At 45.1% G+C, this 25444-nt stretch overlaps 13 protein-coding genes and 1 non-coding gene across 14 annotated transcripts; 8 read left to right on the top strand and 6 right to left on the bottom strand.

The window, feature by feature from the left end:
• The first annotated feature begins 633 nt into the window (after positions 1-633).
• Positions 634-705, top strand: CANTADRAFT_t33. Its single transcript has one exon. It is a non-coding gene; the product is annotated as a tRNA-Cys (tRNA).
• Positions 706-930: 225 nt separating this feature from the next.
• CANTADRAFT_24757 (uncharacterized protein) lies at positions 931-2910 on the top strand. The gene has a single exon (XM_020207209.1). It carries the CDS (start codon positions 1242-1244, stop codon positions 2811-2813), a length of 1572 nt encoding a protein of 523 aa, XP_020067210.1. The 5' UTR covers positions 931-1241; the 3' UTR covers positions 2814-2910.
• Positions 2911-3053: 143 nt separating this feature from the next.
• GCN2 (serine/threonine-protein kinase) lies at positions 3054-8400 on the bottom strand. Its single transcript, XM_020207208.1, has one exon. The coding sequence runs from the start codon at positions 8377-8379 to the stop codon at positions 3202-3204; it is 5178 nt and encodes a 1725-aa protein (XP_020067209.1). The 5' UTR covers positions 8380-8400; the 3' UTR covers positions 3054-3201.
• Positions 8401-8911: 511 nt separating this feature from the next.
• Positions 8912-10786, top strand: MRE11 (MRX complex nuclease subunit; the record flags this gene model as incomplete). The annotated part of the gene is made up of 1 exon (XM_020209174.1): positions 8912-10786. The coding sequence occupies one exon, from the start codon at positions 8912-8914 to the stop codon at positions 10784-10786; it is 1875 nt and encodes a 624-aa protein (XP_020067208.1).
• Positions 10787-11082: 296 nt separating this feature from the next.
• CANTADRAFT_4124 (uncharacterized protein) lies at positions 11083-11964 on the bottom strand (the record flags this gene model as incomplete). Its single annotated transcript, XM_020208860.1, has 1 exon — positions 11083-11964. One exon carries the CDS (start codon positions 11962-11964, stop codon positions 11083-11085), a length of 882 nt encoding a protein of 293 aa, XP_020067207.1.
• Positions 11965-12423: 459 nt separating this feature from the next.
• On the bottom strand, positions 12424-12744 carry CANTADRAFT_30530 (uncharacterized protein; the record flags this gene model as incomplete). Its single annotated transcript, XM_020208358.1, has 1 exon — positions 12424-12744. A coding segment is annotated over one exon (321 nt), but the record flags the coding sequence as incomplete, so codon positions are not given.
• Positions 12745-13242: 498 nt separating this feature from the next.
• CANTADRAFT_32632 (uncharacterized protein) lies at positions 13243-14289 on the top strand (the record flags this gene model as incomplete). Its single annotated transcript, XM_020208465.1, has 1 exon — positions 13243-14289. A coding segment is annotated over one exon (1047 nt), but the record flags the coding sequence as incomplete, so codon positions are not given.
• A 529-nt stretch (positions 14290-14818) lies between these two features.
• CANTADRAFT_88016 (uncharacterized protein) lies at positions 14819-16624 on the top strand (the record flags this gene model as incomplete). The annotated part of the gene is made up of 2 exons (XM_020211413.1): positions 14819-14877; positions 15085-16624. 2 exons carry the CDS (start codon positions 14819-14821, stop codon positions 16622-16624), a joined length of 1599 nt encoding a protein of 532 aa, XP_020067204.1.
• Positions 16305-17948, bottom strand: CANTADRAFT_24753 (GTPase). The gene has a single exon (XM_020207207.1). The coding sequence runs from the start codon at positions 17941-17943 to the stop codon at positions 16801-16803; it is 1143 nt and encodes a 380-aa protein (XP_020067203.1). The 5' UTR covers positions 17944-17948; the 3' UTR covers positions 16305-16800.
• A 232-nt stretch (positions 17949-18180) lies between these two features.
• CANTADRAFT_133477 (uncharacterized protein) lies at positions 18181-18523 on the top strand. Its single transcript, XM_020206261.1, has one exon. The coding sequence runs from the start codon at positions 18284-18286 to the stop codon at positions 18470-18472; it is 189 nt and encodes a 62-aa protein (XP_020067202.1). The 5' UTR covers positions 18181-18283; the 3' UTR covers positions 18473-18523.
• A 51-nt stretch (positions 18524-18574) lies between these two features.
• On the bottom strand, positions 18575-19492 carry CANTADRAFT_4119 (uncharacterized protein; the record flags this gene model as incomplete). Its single annotated transcript, XM_020208859.1, has 2 exons — positions 18575-19181; positions 19335-19492. The coding sequence occupies 2 exons, from the start codon at positions 19490-19492 to the stop codon at positions 18575-18577; spliced, it is 765 nt and encodes a 254-aa protein (XP_020067201.1).
• Positions 19418-20574, top strand: CANTADRAFT_133305 (uncharacterized protein). Its single transcript, XM_020206260.1, has one exon. It carries the CDS (start codon positions 19642-19644, stop codon positions 20122-20124), a length of 483 nt encoding a protein of 160 aa, XP_020067200.1. The 5' UTR covers positions 19418-19641; the 3' UTR covers positions 20125-20574.
• Positions 20575-21023: 449 nt separating this feature from the next.
• Positions 21024-24158, top strand: PEX1 (AAA family ATPase peroxin 1; the record flags this gene model as incomplete). The annotated part of the gene is made up of 1 exon (XM_020208858.1): positions 21024-24158. The coding sequence occupies one exon, from the start codon at positions 21024-21026 to the stop codon at positions 24156-24158; it is 3135 nt and encodes a 1044-aa protein (XP_020067199.1).
• A 143-nt stretch (positions 24159-24301) lies between these two features.
• DPP3 (bifunctional diacylglycerol diphosphate phosphatase/phosphatidate phosphatase) lies at positions 24302-25207 on the bottom strand (the record flags this gene model as incomplete). The annotated part of the gene is made up of 1 exon (XM_020209165.1): positions 24302-25207. One exon carries the CDS (start codon positions 25205-25207, stop codon positions 24302-24304), a length of 906 nt encoding a protein of 301 aa, XP_020067198.1.
• Positions 25208-25444: the final 237 nt, after the last annotated feature.

The following is a 25444-nucleotide window of genomic DNA, read 5'->3' as shown; positions in this document are numbered from 1 at the left end:
TAGCAATTGAAATAGCTTAGATAGTCTTCAATAAATTGATTTATAGCTGAGAGAGCGGAGGTAGCACTAGTACTTCCAGAAACCGAATAAGAGCCAATTGAAAGCCACTAGCTAAAGTAGGTCTGACAATCGATTGGCATGCATTCAGGAATATTTCAAGGGGTGGGGTGTCTTTAAAGAGTCGATGATTCACAAAGGTTGCAATTCATATTTCTCATCACATTTCTCTGCGTTTTTCATCGTTGAGTCAACCAAGAGATTGTACATTCAGCCATTTGATCTTCAAATCATAATGTGAAGTTTCGATTATTTCGTTGTGCTGACAAGGTATGAAGAATAAAATACAAATATCACAAACGTGCCGAATATGACTAGATTTACAGAACATTTCATTAATGGTGGCTAATGTTTGGCGGAATAACGCTGTTAAAATTCATTCCAACAATGAAAAAATCATTATTATCTTACTAGTGTTGGTTTTATTCTAATGTACTCTCCATATGTCTCGTTATTAGCCAATTAACTGGCCAGAGCTAGCCGGTAATTACGATATAGTCGTTGGGTGTATTAGTAAGAAATTACTAATCCAAAACTCGTTATGTCCCTTCGGACTCCACTCCATACACAACAGCAGCTCGTATGGCGCAGTGGTAGCGCAGCAGATTGCAAATCTGTTGGTCCTTAGTTCGAACCTGAGTGCGAGCTGTCTTTTTTTGCCCCGTTCGTCGAGGAGCAGGACCTAGCCAAGCAGGCTTCCAGCAATAGATCGCCTGATCAGCAGTGGCCTGTGCCTCCACGTCACCCCATAGCGGTTCTTACCTCCACAGTGCGCGGTTCATGTGAAATAGGCGAAGGGTTACGAGCGACCGGCGCACGACCGGGCTTGACAACCGATGCATGGGTGAGTGTTCACACGATCCAAATTCCACCGCCTGGTATCCCATCGAGACTCGTTGCATCGTTCGTCCCACGTCAGTCAAGCACCTCACCCCACCCGACCTCCGTCGCTGCGATCTGCCACGCTTGTCCCAACTGACACGTTATTGCTCCAGAACCACCACAAAGAACAATAGACTGCGGCTGTTCACGACACTAACCGTACTCGAAACCAGACCACAAGCCTCCATCCCAGCTGCATTGAAGCAGACACCATCCACTGCTGTCACCAAACCACCAGCATCGCCCGCAGCCGTCATTTGCATTCCAGGAACCTACCCTACTCACACCGAAGTATATCTGCCATGTCCTTTGAAACTGTGGGAAACCACTCATCCTCAGCGTACTGCTTTATATCCAACAACAGCGTCCATTGTGTGCCAGTCAATTCCTTCAACACGTTTTCCGACAACTTGTTGAACGAAAGCGCCGATGACTACGCCGACTTCACCCCTGATAAGCTCTACTTGAAGAACAAGAACTTGTTGTACAGCTTGAACAATCCGTCATTATCCGATGTGGAGGTAGAATCTAGCCCGTCCTTGCAGAATAGCAGCTTGACATCCACCAGTGCGCTGGGAGCCGTCGCAGATGACTCCCTAACACTGTCATCCGTATCAGTCGATAACAATCGGTTGACATCTATCATAAATAACTACTCGACCCATGCCGTCTACTTGCCCAAGCTCGTGGTCAACCTCCACGAAAACTTGGACAACGACTTCGTGCAATTAAGGGGACTTCTCTCCAAGGTGTTTCCTTCATGGACCGAGCCCGAACAAATCACCTTCAAGAAGCTCACCGGAGGAATCACCAACATGCTTTTGTCCTGCAAATACATGGACGATAGAGTTTTGATCAGAGTGTATGGCCACGGAACCAACCTCATTATTGATAGACACCGGGAATTCATCCTGCACTTGATCTTAAACTCTCTCAATTTAGCACCAGCCATCCATTCACGGTTCAAGAATGGTTTGGTTTATGGTTTCTTACCCGGTAGATCCTTAGATTCCGAAGAATTGAATCATGAAAATTTATTTCCTTTGATTGCCCAGCAATTGGGAAATTGGCACAGTAGAGTGCCAATCAAAGTGATTGAAGAAGGGTTGGAAAAATTGCGTGGGTTCTCCAAGAAGTTGAAGGCGAAAGGAAAGCTTAATGGAACTGCACCTAATTCAAATGTCGAGAATGGTGCTAAACCGGCAAAGAAACCCAAGAAGAGGTCCATCTCTAACTTGTGGGAATTGATCGAAGATTGGATCAACATTGTTCCTGTAAACTCCAATTTGATTGCATCATTCAATAATCATTTGGATGTTGAAGTCAACGAGACAAATCTCAAAGAAATTATTGGTTCAGAGTTTGAATGGCTCAAAAATGTGTTAGAGAAATCAAATTCTCCAACCGTGGTAGCCCATTGTGATTTATTATCAGGAAATGTAATTGTACCAGATGAATTTGATCTTGAATCCCCTCTAAAGAGTTTACCTAGTCTTGCCGAGAATCCAATCAAATTCATTGATTACGAGTACATGCTTCCTGCTCCTAGAGCGTTTGATATAGCCAATCATTTGGCAGAGTGGCAAGGGTTCCAATGTGATAGATCTAGAATCCCAACACCGGAGCCAAATAATCCAACTTTGACCAAATGGGTGAAGGGTTATTTGAACAATGAGAATGCAACTTCCGAAGAGGTTAATGAGTTGATTCAAGAAATTTCTACATTTTATGGGTTACCTGGGTTCTACTGGGGCATATGGGCAATGATTCAGCATGAAATCTCTAACATTGACTTCGATTACTCTAATTACGGTAAGTCAAGATTACAGGAATACTGGGATTGGAAGGCTCAATATTTAAACAAGACTGTTTAGATCAATCTTTATGCCTGATTTATGATTCAATTCTTCGAACGCATTTAATATCCTTTATTTATAGACATCAATGAACCGAAAGCTTAGAGAAGTGCACAACATTTGCAGTATTTTAGTAGGGTGGTATATAGAAAAGGTATTTAATCTCCTCGCGAAAATGAGAGAATACTGATGTCGAGAAGAGACTATAGATGAATGCCTACTTAATTTTTAAGTAACAGTTTATTCATTAAACTAGATGTCATAAATATTAATTGAGTGTTTTAGATATTTTTTTTGAGTCGTTAATCATCAATGTCAATTGACATTTTCTACTTCTTAGAGCATTGTTTGCTCTGTTTGCTCTGTTGATATTGGTTGCGAAAAATTAGAGCCACCCTAATTTTGTCTATCGCTGAAGATCCACCATAGTGGTCTTCTGAGTTTTAGGAGAGTGCAAAACTACCCATTTCTGACCCTTGGAAGCTTCTTTTGTAAGAGTGTTATAAATATTCATTGCATAACTCTTAGGTATGTTGTTTGCACTGAAAATGACTTTTCTTAACCATTCGTCTGGCTGACTGATAGAGGTTATAGCAATCATGTCTAAAACTTCATCTCTAGCGTCCACCGTGAGAACAGTACAACTGGAAAGATTCCTCATCAATTCTGCAGATGCAACCTTAGAATCATTCTCAAGTTCCCACTTCTCCTTTTTATTATTTTTTCTACCACGAGGGGCATCATTTGGAACGACAATTACTTTCTGATTAATGTCAATGGAGTATAGTGGATTCAAGTCTTGGAGGTTAGATGAGCTTTTACCTTCATTATGTAAGTCATCATTTGTGTTCAGATTGGTACTGTCATCTTGTCCATTTGGTGCTTCGCTTTGTTCACCATTTCTTTCTTCAATTTCTTCTTTAAGATGCTTCACCAACTCTTCGTACTCAAGATCAATATCTTTTCCAGTGCAAATGTTTCTGACTTTTATGGGCTTGAAGTTTCTATTCAGTTTGACCTTTTTCTTCTTGCTGCCCACGAGCGAAATTGACTGCTTGATAATTACCACCCAATTGGCTCCATCAATATGGGCTTTCTGAAACATATCATCCTGCGAGTTTGATTTGAATAGATCACAGCTAATACCATTTGACCATAAATGACGAAGAATTTCATAGCCAAACTGACTGAAGAAACTTTCATTAAGACTACTAATCAAAACATCGCAACGGTTGCCTCTCCACTTCTGCAAATCCGTGACTTTGATGTCACCCTTGACTTTTCTGGAAAGTAAATTCTTCATCAATAAGAAGATGAATGTTGAAGATAAGGAAAATCCAACCGAGTAAGGAGTATTAAGCTTTGCTATATCTTTATTAGTGAATGCAGAAATCAAATTATCATACCTTCCACCAGTGGCAATCCTTGAGAACCGTCTATTTTTGTCAACCTTGAACACTGCTTGAAACATAATTCCATGGCCATAATATTTGGAATTGTAATTGCTCAATGGGTTCATATAGATAGGTGATCTGACACCTAGTTTCTTAAGGATTAAAAGAATCTCCATAATCTGCGCAAAAGATTTTTCCACCTTTATAAGATGTGGAGAGTCGATCATTAATTTTTGAATCTTTTGCCTTACCTTTTCCGGCTCCGAGGTGAAGTTGTAACCATCAATCAAGTCCTTCGTCACAGTATGTGGGATTTGAATATCTTCCCTTAAGATCCGCTTCACCTCATCAGTCGATTTGTCGATTCCAAGTTGTGACAAGATTCCTATCACTTCATGTCTCTTCTTTTCATCGATCCCTATATTTCCAAACGAATATGAAATTATCGCATCGAGGATATCATAGTGGTTGATAATAATTAGAGCTTGTGAATTTTTCGTTTTGAAACAAGGAAAAGAATGAAGGATTTCATCAATGATCTTCAAGCACTCAGCATCGTTGGAAGCTTTAGTGGATGGGTCCGATGTAACAATATCGAGGCTGACTGTACTGTATTTATCTGGAATTCCAGAGCCTCTCAAGTTTGGCCTGTAAACAAACTCGTGACGATAGAGCTTGGGAATAGTGACGTTATTTCTACTCAAAAATCTAGCCGTTGGTAAGATCAAGTCATATGGCAAGCTTAATACAGACCCGGATTTATCAAGCAATTCATAGACCAGTTCTGAGGATTGGGCTGGCGTCTTAGGGGCCAAGATATTAGAAGCGTAGTCTTCGATGGCTCCATGATTATGGAATATTGTGAATAGTTCTTGAATCATTTTACTGAAAATCAAGTAGTCACTGGTTGAATGTTCCAAATGGTGTATGTGGGAATTCTTACTATAGTTATCAAACATGAGATCCTTAGCTAACAGATAAGGCTGATTGAAAAGTGTTTGACGCACTTGCTGTTGCCACGGTGAGGCAGGGTCTGCCAACGATTTTAAGGCTTCTTTTATCACTTGGTCCTGATGCTCAACGGGTAGCCAACCACTTTGAAGAAGCTGAGAAGCCCCAGGCCTAGTTTTGGGGTCATGATCAAGCAACAAACGGACAATTTTTTTCTCAGTGTGATACTTGGATTCTGTAAAATTTGACGGGAAGTCAACAGATTGTAACCTGAGATTATTTAAGATCATAGCCCTTTCCATTCCTGTACTTAATGAGTAACACATTTCAAAAAGAATAATTCCAAGAGAGTACATATCGACCTTTTCATCATAATCACCAGTTGCTACTTCCTTTGCAGTATAGAAAAGAGTACCAACAATTGTAGAGTAGTCCTTGTTTGTCGAATTTACTTGATTGTTGGTCAGGACAACCGAGGCAAATTGGGAGTTTTTGGCAAGTCCAAAATCACCTACCTTCACATTATTTGACTTATCTATGAAAATGTTCATAGGTTTCAAGTCTCGATGAATAAAGCCTTCGCCATGAATATAGGATACTGCCTCTAGAATTTGGCGAAACAATCTCCAGTATTCGTTCGAATTGCCAGGCAATCCCTGCTCAATGAGATTAAGAAGGGTGTTATTTTCACAGAATTCCATTTGAATATAAAGAATAGATTTTGGATTGTGCTCCTTCAACTTGAGAGCTTTGTCCTTCAAAGCCCCTTTACTTCCATCTTCTTTACTCGTACTATTGCTAGTTTCTTCCTCAGAATCATCTTCGATAGTCCCCAGATCATCTGAGTTAGCAAATTCGAAGCCATCGCTGGATAGGTTGTCATCAGATAATGAACCAAAATCGATTTGAGGGTCAAAGGAATTGGTGATATAATCGACTTGAAACGAGCTATCATGACTGCGTAGGAATGAGGATGATCTAGCATTTATTGGATCAAATTCACTTTCACTTTCACTTTCCAGATCATCAGACTCAATTGCAGCACTAGAGTCTTCTAGTTCTTCCACCCAAGTTCCATAATATCTAACAATAAATTGATGATTAAGTCTTGCAAGCGAGAGAACTTCGCTTAGCAAAGAGTCCAACTTATCTGCTCTGTGCTTGATTTTTTTGATAGCATAAAAAGTTCCTTCAATTCTATTTCTTGCTTTTACAACTTCTCCAAAGCCTCCTTTACCCAATTTGCCAACTTCCTCAAAATCTCTCTGAAACCTTGCAGCATTCCTCAGACTTCCAGTTTGTTGAGTATCTCCGAAGTATGGTCGCTGGTTGTTTGAGTATCTTCTCTTGCCTGTACTTTGAACCGATGCCAAAGTTTGTCTTCGAAAATTATCCACAAGGGTGTTTACTTCATTCCTACCAACAGTTCTATTAATTTTCACTCCTTTGGTATCAATTGGCTTTGATTCTACTTCGGAAGCAATGACGACTGGATGAGTGTACTTGGCAAAAACACTCAGGTTTTGGTTATTCATGATTATGGGACCGTCTCTCAAGAACTTCACAGCATTCAACTCCAATGGACTTGGTCTCTTGGCAATTTTCTGTTGGAGTAATTTGGACAAAAAATCATACACTAAAGCGGCGTACAGTTCCACTCCAGAAAAGTCTTCCACCTTGAAGTCAGCATGAAAGGACTGAGGAGTTTTGAATGTCGTTAGGAGAACATTATAGTTCAACATAACCCTCATGAGTAGTACTCCGAGATCCCATATATCCGTTTTCTGATGGTGTGAGCCAGTCGCTAACTCAGGTGCTATCCAATCTTTGGGGATAAATGTATACGATCCTTTGATCAGACCTTCGTTATTAGATCCCTTGCGGGGACGGAGAGTCTCAGTGGATTTTGGATTAGGATGGGTATGAATCATGTTTAATAATCTGAATCCATAGCTTGGATGACTGATTTTGTGGATTTTGGTAGACATCAAGTGGTCCAAAATCTCGTTGTCATCATCGCTGGCAGACTCGTATGCATCTATTTCCATTTCGTGAACGAAAACTGTCAACGGACACAAAGTCTTGTGCACGAAGCCAGCATTATGCAAATACTCTAGAGCTGGAAGTAGTTGGATAACCCAAGTTCTGGCAAGGGCCCAATTAATAAATTCAGCAGTGGGCAAGATATCCTGAAGTGAGTCGCTCGCAGAACTAAACTCAGTCAACAATCGCACCTTCCATCCGTTGGTGGGTTTTTTGTCTATTTGGAACCCGTATAGCTTTGAAATGTTGTCGTGATTGACGTTGAGAATTAATTGCAACTCTGTCTCTAGATCCTGAATTTCTCGTTTGCCTTGATCGGTATTGTAGTATGCATTGTCGAAGTCGATTTCAGTGAGAAGATAGGACAATTCTATCCCTTGTTTATCAATTTTGGATTGTACTTCTTTTGGTAGGTATGGTTTGACGATGTTTTGAGTTCCAATTGACGAGAGGAGGTCGTTCTTGTTGTACTTGATGAATCCCAGCACCGCCTTGAACTTGAAGGCCACCCGTGAGCCCGGCAAGTCTCCCACAATCGAGTTTTCGAACACGAAGTAATGGGTGGGGTCCGTGGGTATGAGCTCATCATCCACGATCAATGACACACTATTGTCGTGGTTGGAGGAGGCTTCATTGTCGTACTCGCCCTGGATCTTGAGGATCTGGCGATTGAGGTCCTCATTCTGTTTCTTCTGGGCCACCTCGAGCTCCAATTGCTTTTTGGCCTCGTTCTTCTCAAGCTCAGCTCGTTGCTTCTTCAAGCGCTCTTCCCGCTCTTCCTCGAGTGAGAGCACCTTCTCGGTGACCTGCTGGAACTCGTCGAGCAAGTACTTGACCTCGGAGATGATGGTGAACGACACCTCTTCCTCAGGGTATTCTTTGATCAATTCCTTGATCCGGGACTCGAGGGCTCCGATGCGGACCTTCAACAAGTTCTTCGGGTGCAAGAGCTTGACTATGGGAGGCGTGAGGGGGTACGTCTGGGTGAACTCGATATCGAGCGTCAATGACAACGTAGGACGGTCCTTGTTGTTGCAAGACTCTAGCGAGATCTGGAAATGGGGGCATGGTTTCTTGTTCCACACCAACCCAGACGGCGTGATATTGGTAAAGATATCGCCATAGATGGAGGCGATGCTGTTGACTTCATCTAGCTGGCGGATCTCACACGCCAGCGATATGGAGACGTCTTCCATTGTGGTGGTAAGTGAGTTTAGACTGAGAAGTGATGATAGTCAGTCGCATGCAGGGCGATGGAGATAATCTGAGAATCGGACTGCTACCAGACAATTGGCAGGGAAGCACAAGCGCACCACCAGAGAGACAGCACTAGCAGGGATTGGAGACTTTGGCAGGCAGAACTAGCCCAGATAGATAATTGAGGAAGAGATTGCTATCACAGCATCATTTACTGGACGTCCAGAGCTTACGAGCCACCATCCAAACCAAGGAATTTGTGATTCGTCTTCAACTTGAAGAACCATCAACAGCGACAACTCACCACAATTGCTGGATTCAATTACTTTCCAGGATTTCTTCAATTTCCAGAATTATTGACTTCAGTTATAATCGACTTTCCAGGATCTCAATCAACGTGAGGGTCCTACACTCCAGGATTGCAGTCGACTTTTCAGATTACACTTAATTCAACATTCTAGGATTGCTATAATTCCCGTCTGAACCATACTTGCTTTCCATCTGAACTCCAATTGTTCCATCAGTTCAGTCATGCCAGCCTCACCAAATATCGCTCCTGGCCCCGATACCATCAGCATCCTCTTGACCACAGATAACCATGTGGGCTACAACGAGAACGACCCTATCCGAGGCGACGATGCCTGGAAAACCTTTCACGAAATCACCAAGATAGCCAAGGAACGCGATGTGGACATGCTCGTCCAGGGAGGTGACCTTTTTCACATCAACAAGCCGTCCAAGAAGTCGTTCTTCCACGTCATGAAGTCTCTCCGCTTGAACTGTATGGGAGATAGGGCCTGTGAGCTTGAAATGCTCAGTGACCCCAGCTTGGGGTTGTACAACGGCTTCAATACTGTCAACTACGAGGATCCCAACTTGAACATATCAGTACCCGTCTTTGCAATCAGCGGAAATCACGACGATGCCACGGGCGACGGCTTCCTCCTGCCCCTCGACATTTTGTCAATATCTGGGTTGATCAACCATTTCGGCAAGGTGGAAGATAACGAGGACATCACAGTTTCTCCGTTGTTGTTCCAAAAAGGGCTCACAAAATTGGCCCTATACGGTCTTGCCAACGTCCGTGATGAAAGACTCCATCGTGCTTTCCGCGACGGCCTTGTCAAGTTCCAAAGACCCAACATTCACACCCAACAGTGGTTCAATTTATTTTGCATCCACCAGAACCACGCCCAGCACACCTACACATCCAGCATCCCGGAGAACTTTCTCCCCAAATTTTTGGATTTCGTGCTATGGGGCCATGAACATGAATGTATTCCCGTTCCTAGCCATAATCCAGAGTGTGGGTTTGATGTGCTACAAGCGGGCTCTTCCGTGGCCACTTCATTGGCAGAAGGCGAATTATCGGAGAAGTTTGTCTTCATATTGAATATAAAGGGCAAAGAGTACTCCATCGAGCCAGTCAAATTAAGGACCGTCAGGCCGTTTGTTATGAAGGAAATTCAATTGCTGGCAACAAGTCTTCTTCCTGGAGCCGCATCCAAAAATGATGTGATTGAATTCTTGTCCGAGGAAGCGGAACGTTCGATTGCTGAAGCGAACCAAAAATTTAGGCTATCCAACAAGGACTTTTTCTCTGATCTGGATCCCCTGTTTAACCAGGATAAGATACCTTTGCCATTGATCCGCTTAAGAGTAGATTATAGTGGAGGGTTCGAGATCGAGAATGCCCAACGGTTTTCGAATAGGTTCGTGGGAAAAATAGCGAACGTCAATGATGTAATTCAGTTTCACAAGAAAAGAGCAAAGGAAACTGACAATTTAATCAGGAAAACAAAGTTCGTTGATAATGACCTATTCAAGCAAGGTATCAACAAAAAGAAGAGTACTGAGATTCAACTTAATGATTTGATGAGCGAGTTTCTCAAACAGGCTGAATTGTCTCTTTTACCAGAAGTGGGCATCAATGATGCAGTTCAAAAGTATATTGAAAATGACGACAAGCATATTCTAGAACAATTCATAAAGAAAGAAATAAGGAAGGAGAAGGAACTATTGCTTCAGATTGATGTTGATGATGAGGAGTTTCACGGTGCAGATGAAACTCAAACAAAAAATGCATTTAAACACGTTTTAGCGCAGGTAAAAAAGGAGAACTCGAAAAGGGCCGTGTCCTACGAACCAGAACAATCTCCTGAACCAGAACAGCCAGAGGTACCAAAAACCAAAACCAAAACTACCAAAGCCAAGAACAAGGCTCCAAAAAAATCCACGAAGGTTGAAAAGAGTGCAGTCTATGTGAGCAACTCCGAATCCGATTCAGAGACTTTGAACAGGCCAGCAAGTTCTAGGCCATCAAGGAAATCGAAAGCCAAAGCAAAGCTGCAAATCCAAGAGGTGGAGATATTTAGTGGTTCTGATAGCGACGCCTACATGGAATAGATTATGCAAGCATAATCTGAGGTAAATATTCAACGAGCTAGGGGCTCACGAACATTTTTTTGATAGTACGAAAGCTGGTTACAACCGGTAAAGAAAGTAATTACCCATATTTTATAATATTTACCACAACTAAGCTGGATTTTCGGTTTGAAAAGTTACGATTACGTTATGTACAAAGTTATGAAAGTAGAAGCACTGGAAATTCCAACGAAACTAGTAGTTGACACAGTCCCCGATCAGCTCCAGTAGCTCCTTAAATCGAACTCTTCTTCCCGGTACAATTTCACTGATCCTGTCTACTCAAAGGTGGTGGCTTCCTTAATCAAGTCTTCCATGTTGAACTCTTGATCGCCGGTGGTGAAAGCTCTCAACAATTCCAACTTTCTGTCACTCTTGCCAATCCCTCCATAGAATCTTTGCACGTTCAACACCAACAATTGGGCTTCGTCCATAGTTAACGAACTTTCGGTTTCGACGGTTCCGTTCATCAAAACCACCTCTTTGTCCTCGGCAAATTCTTGGTGGAACATCAAAGAAGTATGTGGCTTCGCATATTCCTTATGGAGCTTGTACTCAGCAACTGTAGTCAACATACAGTGGGTAGTTTTTGGGCCCACGAAAGACCATTGGACAAAGTGCATTTCGTAGCCTTCCTCATTCTTAGGCAACGGAAGGATGAAGCTTGGATTCTTGAACGCATTGGCGTACATGGTGGAAAATTGGACACTGTCCACCACAGCATGAAGACTACGCTCTTTGTTTTGGAACCTGGCTCTCCATAAGAATTCAAGCTCCTTTCTTGGGAGGTCCTTGGCCTTCTCCACATCCACGTACGAGTTCATGGTCTTGTATGGAGCCTGTGGTGCATCCTTGGCAATGGGATTTCTTACGTTTATCGTCTTCGAGTCCTGATCTCTTTGTCTTTCTTCAGCTTGTCTTCTCTCATACTCCTCTAACTCTTGAAGGGGATCAATTTTGCTGAATTCCTTCTTCTTTTCTTCTATTTCGTCCTTTAACTTAGTCTTCAATTCGTTGACATCATTCAATCCGAGTTCTTTGGCCTTCTGGGCAAGCTTTTCTCTGTATTTGGAAAGAGCATCATTGTGGTTGAGCCTACGACCAAAGGCGGAGCAGATAACTCGACGGTTTGTACGAAGAAGCGTTCTGGTCAACATCATACGGTGGAAAGTCAGTTAGTATAGAGAAAATCAACTTTTCAGGTTAGGTCGCGCACTGCTCACAAATCCTTACTCTCCATGGTTATGGAACTATCATTTATGGAAGTATTTACAGAGATGAAGCAAGATGGCCCCATAGAAAAGCTTCGAAATCCAACAGTAACAATTATGTAATCAGTGATTTCTTTGGAGGCGTCCACCACTTGGGAGGTCAATTTGAACGATTATTTTGCAGCCTGTTGGATGGTGAGGCAAAAGAACCGCGAGTAGTCCAGTAGAGAACGATACTCATGAGTGTAGACGAATCCAATTGGTATGGACTAGCATTGTTTCCAGTATGGAGCTGGAGTTTCATTGCGTTTGCTGATTTTTGTATTGTGTGCTAGACCATAGTAAATGAACATGTTGACCTCACTCCTTCGTTTTTCCTTCTGGCAATCCCTGGTCCTCGAGTTCTGGTCTACGGTATTCTTCAGGCGCATCTTTGGCGTAATGGCCAATGGTGGACCTCAATTTTTCGGGAATATCTTCGAATGCCAAGTCTCCTGGTGTAGTGGTGACACTCTCTCCGGATGCTTTCAACACTTCCTCCAACGAGAACCTATTGTCTTTGAATACTTTGAGGTTGTCTGCAATCAAGTGGCGATTCTTGCACCCTGGACACTGGATCAAAACAGTTCCTTTGTGATACGATTGCTTGGAGAATGTGTGAGATGACCTGGTGTCACACTTCTTACAAGTGAAGGCGATCATCATTTGTGGATTATCAACTTTGAAGCTAGCTGTGTTGTCTGTGCTGGAGCTTTGGTAACGGATAGAAACCGAGGGAGTTGGAGCACGAAGCGCAAGGCTGGCACGAGCCGAGCGAGCGAGCTGCGATGTGGCACGAGCACGAAGACCATATGAGGATCTGCGTGCAATATTAAGTGGTAATCTAAGCATGGTGGTGGCGATGTCTGGCACTGGGATGATGTCAGCTTGATGAGTATCGGAGCAGTACACGTGATCTGGCACAGGTGACAAAATGGTGGTTTTGCAAGGGGCCCAAAGGGGGCAATAACTATAGTTCTTTAGCGAAAACTGCTCGATAGTTCCTAAAAGGCTTTCTTAAACACTCCCGTACCATGTTATATTCGGTTTTGCTAGTTTTTTTGCTTAGTTGAGTCGACCTCTTCTGCTGACCCAGGCGACCGGAAGTCATCGCAGCACGTGACCAGCACCTCATCCGAAGAGAATATCTAGATCAGGTCTCCACAAGAGCAAGAACTCCAGCACGAAATGTCCCAGAGAACGCTCTCACGACTACCACCACACGTCTCTGCGGTAGTCAGCCTTTACTCCAAGGCCGTGGCAAGGTACAGTCTCTATCCCAGCAAGCCAATCCAGGAGTACATGCAACGAACCTCGGGAGAACACGAGCGGTTCCAGAACTACAAACTCAGGGCCAATGCCTACAACAGCCACGACTTCCCGCCATTGGTCAGCAAAACTATACGGCCCATTTTCAAAGCACCCTTGCAGGTGCTGCCTGGGGAGGATGTCTCCACAGAAGAGCTTGTTGCATCGCTTTTCCCCAACCAGCTGGCGGCTACCAGTCCAGTCTTCAAGGAGTCCCTCCACTCACATTCTCACCGTACCGCCAAACAGAACTCCGACTACACTGCCAGGATCATCAGCGCCCTAGCATCCTACTACAGTCCGTTCCAGGCGGTTCCGCCAGTGGCTTCGTTGCAAAACTCAGTGCAATGGTACCGCAAGTTACTACAAAACACCCCCATCGTGTTGGTGCTCCGCAAGAAGCACCGTCTCTTCTCTAGCTCGTCATTGGCACAGCTAGATGTGGGCACAGTTGAGATGGCCCAGAGGGTCACTCGCTTGGGCAACACTGTAGCTCAGGACGACGAAGGCGTGGCTGCCACTCGGAGCTACCACTTTACGAACCTCAACACCATCGACCTCTTTGCATTAGCGCTCCAGGAGCACGTCAGCAACAGCACACGTCTTAAGGACACCATTTTTGCCAGCGAACCTCGCTTCGTGGACCACGACGGAAACACGGTGGAGAAGGCCACCGTCGTCGAATATTTGCAGCACCATCCCGTTCATGAGCTCATACGGACGTTGGGAAAGTACGAACAAGCCGAAGAAATGGGCCAGCTGCTCCCGTTTGATATGGAATACACCTCGCATCACATCCTCACCATCGAGGGCCCAGTGGTGGAACGCAACCACCAGGAGCTCCTCGACATGTTGGACTCGTCCGAGTTCGAGGTGGTGGCAGCTCGGATCTCGCTCCAACATCCTGCCATCCATCAGTTCTTCACAGCATTAGCACAGTCCAGTCCACACCAGCCCCTCAACTACAAACAACTCCTAGCGTACGCCAGTGCCAGCAAAGCGCCAGTGCACAAATTCATGACTCGCTTGGGGGCGTGTGGCCTCTTGCACGCAGAGGAAGCAGGCAGCGCCATCCACTTGTTCAAGCTGGCTAGTGTGAGTCCCATCCAGCACTAAGAGATCAGCACATTATCGTTCTCAACCACCATTCGGTGTCCTGCACATGTACACTTCCTCAACCACTCAGTTGGAGTGTCTACCATGCACCACCCGCACGGCACTACATCCAAAGATCGCCAGTGCACTGGTAATGCCCCTACGATCGTGACAGTAGCACGGAAGCGATCTTCCCAGTGTCTATAACGTGGCCGCTCCTAGCTGCTATTGTTTTGCCTTGTCAACCCCTGTCTTGGCGTATATTTTTCAGACCAAAGTCGTCCACCTGAACAAAACCACAGTGCATCGCTGGTGGGACATTATGCGGGGCTACGCGACACTTTCTTCTCCAACCACCACCATGATTCAAGGCAAGAGAGCCAGACGGCTTGCATTGCTGCTAGCTTTATTGTTGGCTGTGTATGTGTTGTTTGCACGTTACAGAAGGGACTCGATTCCTAAGCCTGAAGTGGGTGCATCTTCCAGTGCCCATCATCTCCACAAGAAACCAGAGATCGTGGACCAAAACCAGCCCCAGAAGCCATTGAGGGTGCCCAACAGGCCTGCTCGCGTGGCGGAAACCAACTCAAAAAGAGATCCTTCTAAAAATCTCGCTGGTTCTGCCAGAGACGATAAAGCCCAGTGTCCAGACTACGTGGAGTACTCCAAGCTGGCCCACCCTCCATTCTCGGACGGTTTGTTAAACTACCCGTTTATGAGACCAGATAGACTGTGCAGAACGTTTACCTCGAGGGCCGTGGAACACTTGATCCAGGACTTGAAAAAAAGGGTTCTCGACGTCGACCTTGCCAGACTCATCGAGAACTGCTTGCCCAATACCTTGGATACCACCATTTTGTGGCACGACGACGGCGATATTCCACAAACGTTCGTTGTCACAGGTGACATTCATGCTGAGTGGTTGCGTGATGCAGCCAGGCAATTGTCGGTCTACCAGCCGTTGATCAAATACGACGAGAAGTTGAAAAAGCTTATTCGTGGAGCCATTGAGACACAGGCCTACTATATCACCACTGCTGCATACTGCAATGCATTCCACCCTCCTCCAGGATCTGGTGTCAGAAAGGCTAAATCGGCAGTCGACGATGTGTTTCCAAGACCCAACTGGAAACGTGTTTTTGAGTGTAAGTATGAGTTGGATTCGTTGGCTTCTTTTTTAACCATCTCTAATGAATATTTCGAGAATTCAGATGGGGACCTTTCTTTTGTTACCCCAACTTGGTTGGCAGCGTACGAAAAGGTCTTGATAGTGATGAAAAGAGAATCCAAAACTACTTTTGATGACGAGACTGGCCAAGCTATGCCTTACTATTATAGATTCAAGAGACAAACCAATATTGGTACAGAGACCTTGCCACTAGACGGGGTGGGTAACCCAGTTAATTCCAACACAGGGCTCATTAGAAGTGCTTTCAGACCAAGTGATGATGCCACCATTCTCCAGTTTTTCATTCCAGCAAACATTCATGCATTGACTGAATTACGAAAAGTGAAGGAAAATATCATGACCCAAAAATCGATAGAAGACTTTGAATTAAAATTGTTGACTGAGGTTACTGACGAGCTCATTCAAGATATTTCTTATGGGCTTGAAAACTATGGTATAGTGGAACATCCAAAATTCGGAAAGGTCTACGCATACGAAGTTGATGGATACGGTGGTAACATTTTCATGGATGACGCAAACATTCCATCGTTATTATCCATTCCTGACATGGGCTACGTTTCTAGAGACGACCCAGTATATCAAAATACCAGAAATATGGTACTTAACAAAACAGGAAACCCATACTTTTTACAAGGGTTCCACTTCGAAGGGGTAGGTGGCCCACACATTGGAATTCAAAACGCATGGCCGATGTCTTTATTAGTCAGAATGAGAACTACAGATGATGATGACGAAATCCAAACATCATTGAAATTTATTATGGAAAATACTGCTGGATTGGGATTGATGCACGAGAGTATACAAGTAAACTCCAGGGGTGGGTACGACTATACTAGATCATGGTTTGCTTGGTGCAATTCTGAATTCGGCAAGACGATTTTGTATTTGGCCAAGCACAAGCCTCACATTATTTTCAAGGCTGAGTGGGCGAGACCTTACAACCTTGACGAGGTTTTTTCAGGGTTTTCAAATGATTAAGTAGCTAAAATTTTGACAGGACCGTGGTGACAAGCGTGGATAGGAGAATAGATATTCCTAGTATGTACAAAGACACAATGGAACAAAGTTGTGAAAGCGTCTCGTTGCATGAGTAAGGAATGATCAATGCGATCACCAATCACTTCGACTCCTTAATGTATTCTGTAGGAGGAAAACTAGTTCAGACGGTTGATGTAGGCTGCGATGGTTTCAGCAGTCTTTGAGGATGCGGTCTTGGCCGTGGATTCAAAGGCGGCCTGGTATCTGGCCTGCAAATCCGGATCGGTTCTTTCGTTGATTTCCGAGTTTCTGTCTTCGGGGAAAGTGTATTCTCTTTCAGGCTCATCTTCGTCTCTGGCAAGTTCTCCTTGATATTCGTCGGACTCATAGTCAGACAACACTTCCGAGTCCTGGGGCTTCTTGTCTTTGTCCTTGATATCCATGTCCTTCATCAAGTTGCTCAACGAGGCAGCCTGTCTCTTCTTTTCGTCATCTTCCTTTTTCTTGAGGATTCTCTCTCTTTCGGCCTTGTAGAACTCGTTGTACTCTTCCACCTTGTTGTCGATGGCATCCAAGAACTCATCAAAGCCCTCGCCAGTGTAGGAGCTGACACCCACCACGTCCAACTGACTGTAGAACTCTTCCAACATCAACGACATCGAGTTGACCAACGAGCTCATGTATCCTGAAGAAGTTCCGTCTTCTCCATTCAAGTCCTGGTCCTGCTTCAATGCCAGCTGGAACGCCTCAAAGTCTGTCATCCACTCCTTGGCGAAGTCGGCCTTCTTGACATCCGTCTTGTTGAATACGATGATCATGGGCAACTTGGTCTTGTAGAGGATGGAGCATGCGTACAACATATTGGAGATGAAAGTGGTGGGGGACGAGTTTCTGGGGGTGTCCACAATGTAGGCGATCACAGTAGGAAAGGTAGAAGCGAACGCCTCCGTGATGATGGACCCACTGGCAGACCAGATGAAACACTCGATCTGGCCAGGAGTGTCGATGATGATGTTCTGGACCTTATCGGATCTCTTTTCAGCCAACTTGATCACCTGGTCGATCTTGGTGGAGAACAAGTTCAACGAAGTCACGATGGCACCGTTGGGACCGAGGTTATACTCTTCCATGACCTTCTTGTACTTGACTGAATCTCTGATGTCGATGTTGGCCCCAAACGGCACTTTCAACACGGCAGGATCCAAGTTGATCACGTAGGGGGGAGTCTTTTTGGAGTGGAGGTGGGCATTAAGTCTTTGCATGAAGGTGGTTTTGCCGGAACCGGCCATACCAATACATATCACGGTGGAGGGAGCCATTTTGGAGAGATAGAAATGGTGTAGAAGGATAGAAGAGATGATTAATAAGGCGATGAGTGAGGATGTCACGTGATATATAATTTCATACCTACTTACTTTATCGAGTTGTTTCACAGTTTGTGGCGATATTGGCATTGTATGGCAGATAAAACATCCTTACTTCAATACTCTGGATTTTAGGTGAGAGGTGGGGGCGTGAAAGCTTTAGTTGGAAAATAATGTATAACTAACATCCACACTACAATACTCTAGGTACGTCCTCTTTAAAGCAGTTTTATATGTCAGCTAATTCTACTATACATAATCATTTGGCATTCTTTATTGCTAATAAGCATTTATCATGTTACTATTTAGAGTGATCTTGGATGTAAGCCGAATCGAATCAATAATGACCAGATTAATTAAAAGGACGTCATATGACAGCGAATCCTATAATTCTCAGGAATACAACAGCCGATCTTTTGAATTGGAACTGTCTAGAGTATTCCAAAGACCAAGCCTTAAATATTCCATCACAATTAGCCACTAAATCGCATACATGACACCTCTTTCACCCAGAGACACTCCTGGGCAATCACAGCATCGGTCTCGTACTGGTGGACCTTTATCATTCGTCAAAAATCGGTTGACTCTAATTTTCACTCAAAACACGCTCAACTATTCCGTCAAAAATCGACTCATGGCCCAAAATCTGAATACTCTCGGCCTCGGCCTTGAACAACTTGTCGGCCTTGGGACCACCAGGGCCACCGATGTTGGGCATACCTTGCTGTTGATTCTGCTGACTTATAAGCTCGTTGGCTTCTTTATCCCCCATCAACAACGAGTAGACGGGTCTCAACCCGAACAAGTTGACGAAGTACCACGAGATGGACGACACGTACCTTACGTTCAAGTCTGGGGTGGCTACTCCGGTTTGAAGCATACCTTTGAACCCGTCGGTAACGGGAAATGGCAATTTCATGATCACAAACCCCGCAAAAAAGTAGTTGACCCAACCCATGATGACTGTCTGGGGAATGTAGTTCATCATGTTACCTTTGGCCATGTTCATCATGGCCTCGTTGTTGGCAGGATCGGCAAATGCGCTCAAGGGATCGAGCTCCTCCTCGCCTTCTTTGGCATAGAAGTCGCTGGAATTCAATTTCTCGATCAAAAACTGTTGTCTGTCTCTGATTTCTCTGGCGTTCAACACGCCAGAGTTTTGCGTGAAGCTCTGTGCCCGCTTCAAGAACTGCCTGGGGGTTAGTTATGTCATAAAAATCTTGTGCAAAGACCACTGCTAATACTAATAGACTCCTTCATAAGGATCACTAGTCAACTCTGCATAGTCACTTGCAAGAAGGTCAATCTAAACGATATCAAGCCGTTTCTGGCCTTTCCATACGTACTTTTCTCTGACTGCTCGGTACGGCTCGAGCTTCGGTTTCGGACTGAGCAAGTACGTCACATTGGATCGGATCAAGCCTACCAACACCATCACGAACGAGATGGGAAGGAGGACCCAGTACTTCAATGCTGGGTCGAGGATCAAGTCGGGGGTAGCCATTGGCGCTGTTGTCACGTTTTGGAGTAGTGGAGCCTCTCTATGGAGTATTTCCAGACCACACTGGTAATTTTGGCGTGGTGCACTCGCCTGTATACACTCCATCGCTGGGGATAATTTGACCACCATTTACAAACTCCGTCCGCTACAAAATGGGATGGTTCGGAGGAGGATCACCTTCCAAGGTGTCGACAGTCAGCGAAGTCAACCAACCACAGTACCTCGAAGACTTGCCCCCCAAGTTTGAAGACAAGGAGCCTGCCAAGCGTGCAGAGCCCACGTTAGCCGATGCTGCCAAACAGATCAGCTGGGCCGATTTCAACGTGGAACGGTTCGTGGGCATGCCATGTTTCCGGGAGGCCATGATCACGGGGTTCCAGGCTATGGGGGTTTTGGGAACGGTGACGTTTTTGATCCACAAGAACCCCAACCGGTCCATCAACTGGGCGGTGTGTGGATTTTTCTTGGGTAACGTGGTCGGGTGGGAGCAGTGCCGGTCGTTGAGAAGACGCCAGTTCCAGATGATGGAGAATGCCCGCAAGGCCAACCAGGAGAAGAACGAGAAGAAGTGGGACGAGAAGGAGGGCGAGTCCGACGAGCAGTTGAAGAAGTTCAAGGAGTTTAACAGCAAGTAAGCGGGGTGACAGGTTGCAGCTGGTTACAGTTATAGTCACAACTGACAATCTTGCAGTGCGTTGTTGCAGTGCAGTTTGCAGTGACAGTTTTGCAGTGAAGTTTGCGTGACAGTTGCACTGCAGTTTGCAGTGACAGGTTGCAGTGACAGGTTGCAGTGACAGGTTGCAGTGACAGTTGCGGTGACAGGTTACAGGGACAATTTACTGTTCAGTTTGCACCGAGCAGTTTCTGAAATGAACAATTTCTCTCGAGTTTACAGCCATTGCAATGGTTCTTTCTGATTAATTTCTTGTGAATGGGAATGCTTCTTCAGTGAACTGTATCTCGCAGTCAATGCCTTGTGGGTATTCTTGAACTTGTGAACTGTCTGTGAATTTTCTTGTGACCTTTCTGTGACCTTTCTGTGATCTTTCTGTGACTTTTCTATGACTTTTCTATGACTTTTCTATGACCTTCTGTGAACTTCTGCAATTCCCTCCATATTCGAGTTTTCATCGCCTCCCTGGTGCTTCTTTGCACCAGCCACTGATCGGTCCCTTCATTTCGCCCCATCAATATCTGTATATAGTACCATACAAAGCCAACGCATCCATCCTGTAGATTCTACACTCAGAGCCACCACAACCCTCCTGATTCTCTCCGACCACGCTGAAAAGCCACCAATAGTCGTTCTCCACCCCAGTTCCATCTCTTGACCTCCTGGCCCTTCGCTACCCGCAATCCCTCTATCTCATCGTCCTCCTCTCTATGCTCACTCTCCGGTTTTGCACTCTACCCCACAGGTCCTGCACCAACCTCGGCTCACTGCGAAATCTGGAGAACTGCCACCAACGGCTATAAATTACAACACCCTGACGTCTGGCACAATCCACATTACTCACATCCAGCCGTCGTCACTATGGAGAATATTAAAGCGGCTGTCAGGTACGCCCCCACCAAAACCAATCTCATCAAGCTCCCCTCGGGCCTCAGCAATCTCCTCCATGGAGCCAACATTCACGCCCAGGACGTGGTGGTTGAAATGGTGGCCAAGACCAAGAGATATTACGCTGGCTGGGACGGATTGCCGTCCCAGAGTGTGAACCAGCTCGACATCGACCCTGTGTTTGCGCAGGCGTTGTCGTTGAGCGATGGTGAATCCATCGTCATCAACCTCAAGCTTAAGGCATACGAAACCGCCAGCTTCACCTTGGATCCGGTCACCAGCTCGGACTGGGAGCTCGTGGAGTTGCATGCAGGTAACATTGAGGACAAGCTCCTCACCCAGTCGCGATGTGTGGCTGTGGGACAAGTGTTGGTGGTGTATCCGACCAACACCACGTCTGCCAAGTTGACGGTCACCGACATCGGTACCAAAGACCACCAGTACGCTAGAATCTCACCGTACAGTGAGATTGCCATTGCTCCCAAAGTCAGAGCAAAGAAACCACCTACTCAGACCAAGACTGCTTCCAAACCTACCCGTTCTAGCGAGAGCTACGCCTCGCTGCCTTCCCTCTTGAAAAGGGGGATCCCAATACCCCACAAGCTCATCAGCTCGGCTGCCAACGATGGCTACGAGCTCTACGCCAATTACGCCGAATTGTCTCCCGAATTCTTGGTCGACTTCGTGGCAGTATCAGTGGTGCCAGGCCCCACTGAAAAATCAAAATCTACAGCCCCAACAGACAAGTCTTCTGAGTCGAAAATCGCTCCTGTCAAGGAAAACAAAAGGATCGTTGCTCGCTTGGTCAACGCCCCAGAAGCTCCGGCCAATACGGTGGGACTCTCGTCCAAATTGGCCATTGCCTTGAACGTGGAGTCAGAGGTGGGAAGCATCATTGCCTTGAATCCAGCCGTGAAAAGCGTGCCAAAACGTCCTTCCGCATTTATAATCCACCCCTACATCACCCAGACCAAGAAAAACAGCCAGCTCAACTTGAATTCCGCAGAGAAGAAGGACCAGGCTGCCAATCTCCTCAAACAACTCACCACCCATCTCAACGACAAAGAATTGATGGCCCAGTCGGCCTTAACCAATTTTTCGAAAATCCCGATCATACCTGGAATCCTCCCCAACGGTGGTCTTTTGAAATTCAAAAAAAACGACAGTGTCACTGCCTGGACAAAGCCAGTAGACTCCAACAAGAAGCCAATGAAGTTTGAGATGGGCGACGAATTGCTTAGAAATGCCTCCTTCATCGAGGAACTTCCTCAGAAGAATAACGCGTTGAATGAGGCAATAGGTTTGGACAAGACAGTTAACGAGATTGTTGAGTCCTTTGTGACCAGCAAAAATTCAGGTACTTTGGTGCATGGTTCTTCTGGCAGTGGTAAGACATTGTTGTTGAAACTCGTTGCAGAAAAGGTGTCAAAGGAATACGGCTACCATACGAAGTTTGTGTCATGTGAATCCTTCATGAATGAAAACTATTCCACGTTGTCAAAAAACCATATGAGCAAATGGTTACAAAGCTGTGCTTGGCATAAACCTGCCTTGCTCATTCTCGATAACTTGGACAAGATTTTAAGTGCAGAGCAAGAACATGGAGACTCTTCCAAGTCTAACCAACTGACTGAATTTTTGATTTCTCAATTGGAAAAAATTCAAAGCCAGCAGAATAGCAACTTGTCCCTCTTGATGTCGTCCACCAGCAAAGAAGCATTGAACAAGTTATTGTTCCAATCGCATTTAATTGAAAACTTCCATCATTTGAGCCCTCCAAGCAAGACAGCAAGAGGTGAACTCTTGGAGGAGTATTTGGTCAAGAAATTGGGGTGTAAGATAGATTTTGATATCATGGATATGGCTTCAGAGTCGGAAGGATACTTGCCCAATGACTTGAAAACGTTGTGTGATAGATTGTATCATGATGCTCTTTTCAGCAATAATGCAGAATCCGAGATTACTGTTACGAAATCAAATTTAGACAAGGCCTTGGAGGGGTACACACCTTCCAATTTGAGAGGAGTCAAATTACAAAAATCGTCAATCAATTGGTCCGATATTGGAGGATTGAAGGAGGCCAAAAATGTCTTGTTGGAGACTCTTGAGTGGCCTACCAAATACGCCCCCATCTTTGCAAGCTGTCCCTTGAGATTGAGATCTGGTATCTTGCTCTACGGATATCCGGGTTGTGGTAAAACTTTGTTGGCCAGTGCAGTTGCAGGACAATGTGGATTAAATTTCATTTCAATCAAGGGTCCTGAGATTTTGAACAAATACATCGGTGCTTCAGAACAATCGGTCAGAGAGTTGTTCGAGAGAGCTCAAGCTGCCAAACCATGTATTTTGTTTTTTGATGAATTCGATTCCATTGCACCAAAAAGAGGACACGATTCCACCGGTGTTACTGACAGAGTTGTTAACCAAATGTTGACTCAAATGGATGGTGCTGAAGGATTGGATGGTGTTTATGTATTGGCTGCAACAAGTAGACCCGATTTGATTGATTCTGCTTTGTTGAGACCAGGAAGATTGGATAAGAGTGTTATTTGTGACATGCCCAACTATGAAGATAGACTTGATATCTTGGAGAGTATCACTGCTAAGATGGACTTGGCAGACGATGTCAACTTAAAAGAAATTGCTGATCAAACCGGAGGTTTCAGTGGTGCTGACATGCAAGGGTTAGGCTACAATGCTTACTTGAAGGCAGTCCATGTCAAATTGAATCTTCAAGAAGAAAAGGCCAACAAAGCTCCAAGCAAAGAGGACAAAGATGCAATTGAATTTTTCCAGGTGAATACTGAAAAATTGAAGAACACTTCACTTAGACCAACGGATAGGGTCCAAATCATGCAGCAAATCCAGCAGATTATGGAGAAGTCCGAGACAGAGGAAGAAACTAAAGCACACACAGAGGAATCAGTTAAGGTCCAAGTGACTCATGAAAATTTCTTGGAGTCTTTGAACGAAACCAAGCCATCCATCTCTGTTTCAGAAAAGAAAAAGTTAGAGGCAGTATATAGCCAATTTGTGTCTAGCAGAGACGGGAATATGCCAGACGGAAGTGCCAGCAACGAGATTGGCGGAAGAACCACGTTAATGTGATTATTTGGCACTTCTTGGCTAAGGAATTGGTTATACAAACTACAACTTCGACACTACTAATAAATGGTGGGAATAAAACTAAGTCTCTCATTTATGTTTTTATTAGAATAAACGTGCTGCAGACGATCCACATCAAAACAGTTCTAAACTTGCTCGTTGATGATATTGTAACCTTCCCCTTCATCTTCCTTTTGCAACAAGATTGGTTCGTAGGGTTTACGATGACTCAAACTGGGGAACAATCTGAAGTAAGTCCAGATCGCAATGATAATACCGATGGTGCTACCAATCAAGATATCCACGAAGTGATGTCTGTAATCCTCGGTACGACTCAATGCGATCAATGCTGCACCTACTGTGGGTAAGGCACACAAGACGGTTCTCCAAGCACCCACATACTTGTTGGTGACCACAAGTTGGCCTGCCAAGAAGAGCGACAAGTATAACAAACCAGAGAAGCTGAGGGAGGAGTGACCCGAGGGAGTGGTTCTGAAGCCATCTCTGAGTAGTTCCAAGTTCTTGGTAGTGCAAACATCCTTGGCAAACACCAACACGTCTTTAGGGGTGTCTGGCTTGGGAACACACCTGCTGAGGAAGTCGGGACGGTGTCTACCGATGTAGTTCTTGAGTAGGTCCGTCAAAACACTGGTGGTAAAAGTAGACACTCCAAGACCCACTACGGCCACGTACGTCACGTAGACCTTGTTCTTGGGCTTGGTGAACACCAAGCCTGCAGCCACGATGATGGCAAGCGGGATCCACACGGCGTAGAGCATGAGCTGGGTGCCATCGACACGTTCGTGCTCAGCAAATGGATGGGAGATCGTGAGGTCGTTGACATAGAACTGTCTCTCGAACGGGGCCAGGTCGTAGGTGACGATGTAGATGAAGTATAGCACCGCGATAAGCACCACGTCGGTGGCTCTCCAGGTAAGAAGCTTATACCAGAACGACTCCTTGTTGATGTCAAGGCCAAAGGTGGCCCTGTCCAACAGATTGTCGCTGTTGAGGTACTTCAACAAGTTGCTGAACTGTTCGGAGAGTGTCATTGGCGTATAACCGCTGTGGTAGAAGTTGAGAAATGGTAGGATAAGGGCGTGCGCACACGGCGCGTAATGGCTGTAAAATCGTGGTATATGGCAGAACCGTTGAAGGATGGGACGGACGGGTCTGTGGGCCATATGGTGACTGGATGAAGTACATGGCTTAATAGCTGACTTGGCCAAGAGGTGGCGAGGTTCGTATTTGACTTTTTCCAGAGGTTGTGGACGCATAAGTCGGCCTGA

This window comes from Suhomyces tanzawaensis (assembly GCF_001661415.1).
Source record: "Suhomyces tanzawaensis NRRL Y-17324 unplaced genomic scaffold CANTAscaffold_1, whole genome shotgun sequence".
NCBI classification, from domain to species: domain Eukaryota; kingdom Fungi; phylum Ascomycota; class Pichiomycetes; order Serinales; family Debaryomycetaceae; genus Suhomyces; species Suhomyces tanzawaensis.
Note: the sequence above shows the minus strand (reverse complement) of the source record. Positions and strands in the feature narration are given on the sequence as shown.

What these genes read in the sequence shown, in the direction of transcription:
- CANTADRAFT_133305 (XM_020206260.1), top strand. Translation starts at nt 19,642, where the DNA reads ATGGGATGGTTCGGAGGAGGATCACCTTCCAAGGTGTCGACAGTCAGC.
- GCN2 (XM_020207208.1), bottom strand. Translation starts at nt 8,379, where the DNA reads ATGGAAGACGTCTCCATATCGCTGGCGTGTGAGATCCGCCAGCTAGAT.
- CANTADRAFT_133477 (XM_020206261.1), top strand. Translation starts at nt 18,284, where the DNA reads ATGTTACTATTTAGAGTGATCTTGGATGTAAGCCGAATCGAATCAATA.
- CANTADRAFT_24753 (XM_020207207.1), bottom strand. Translation starts at nt 17,943, where the DNA reads ATGGCTCCCTCCACCGTGATATGTATTGGTATGGCCGGTTCCGGCAAA.
- CANTADRAFT_24757 (XM_020207209.1), top strand. Translation starts at nt 1,242, where the DNA reads ATGTCCTTTGAAACTGTGGGAAACCACTCATCCTCAGCGTACTGCTTT.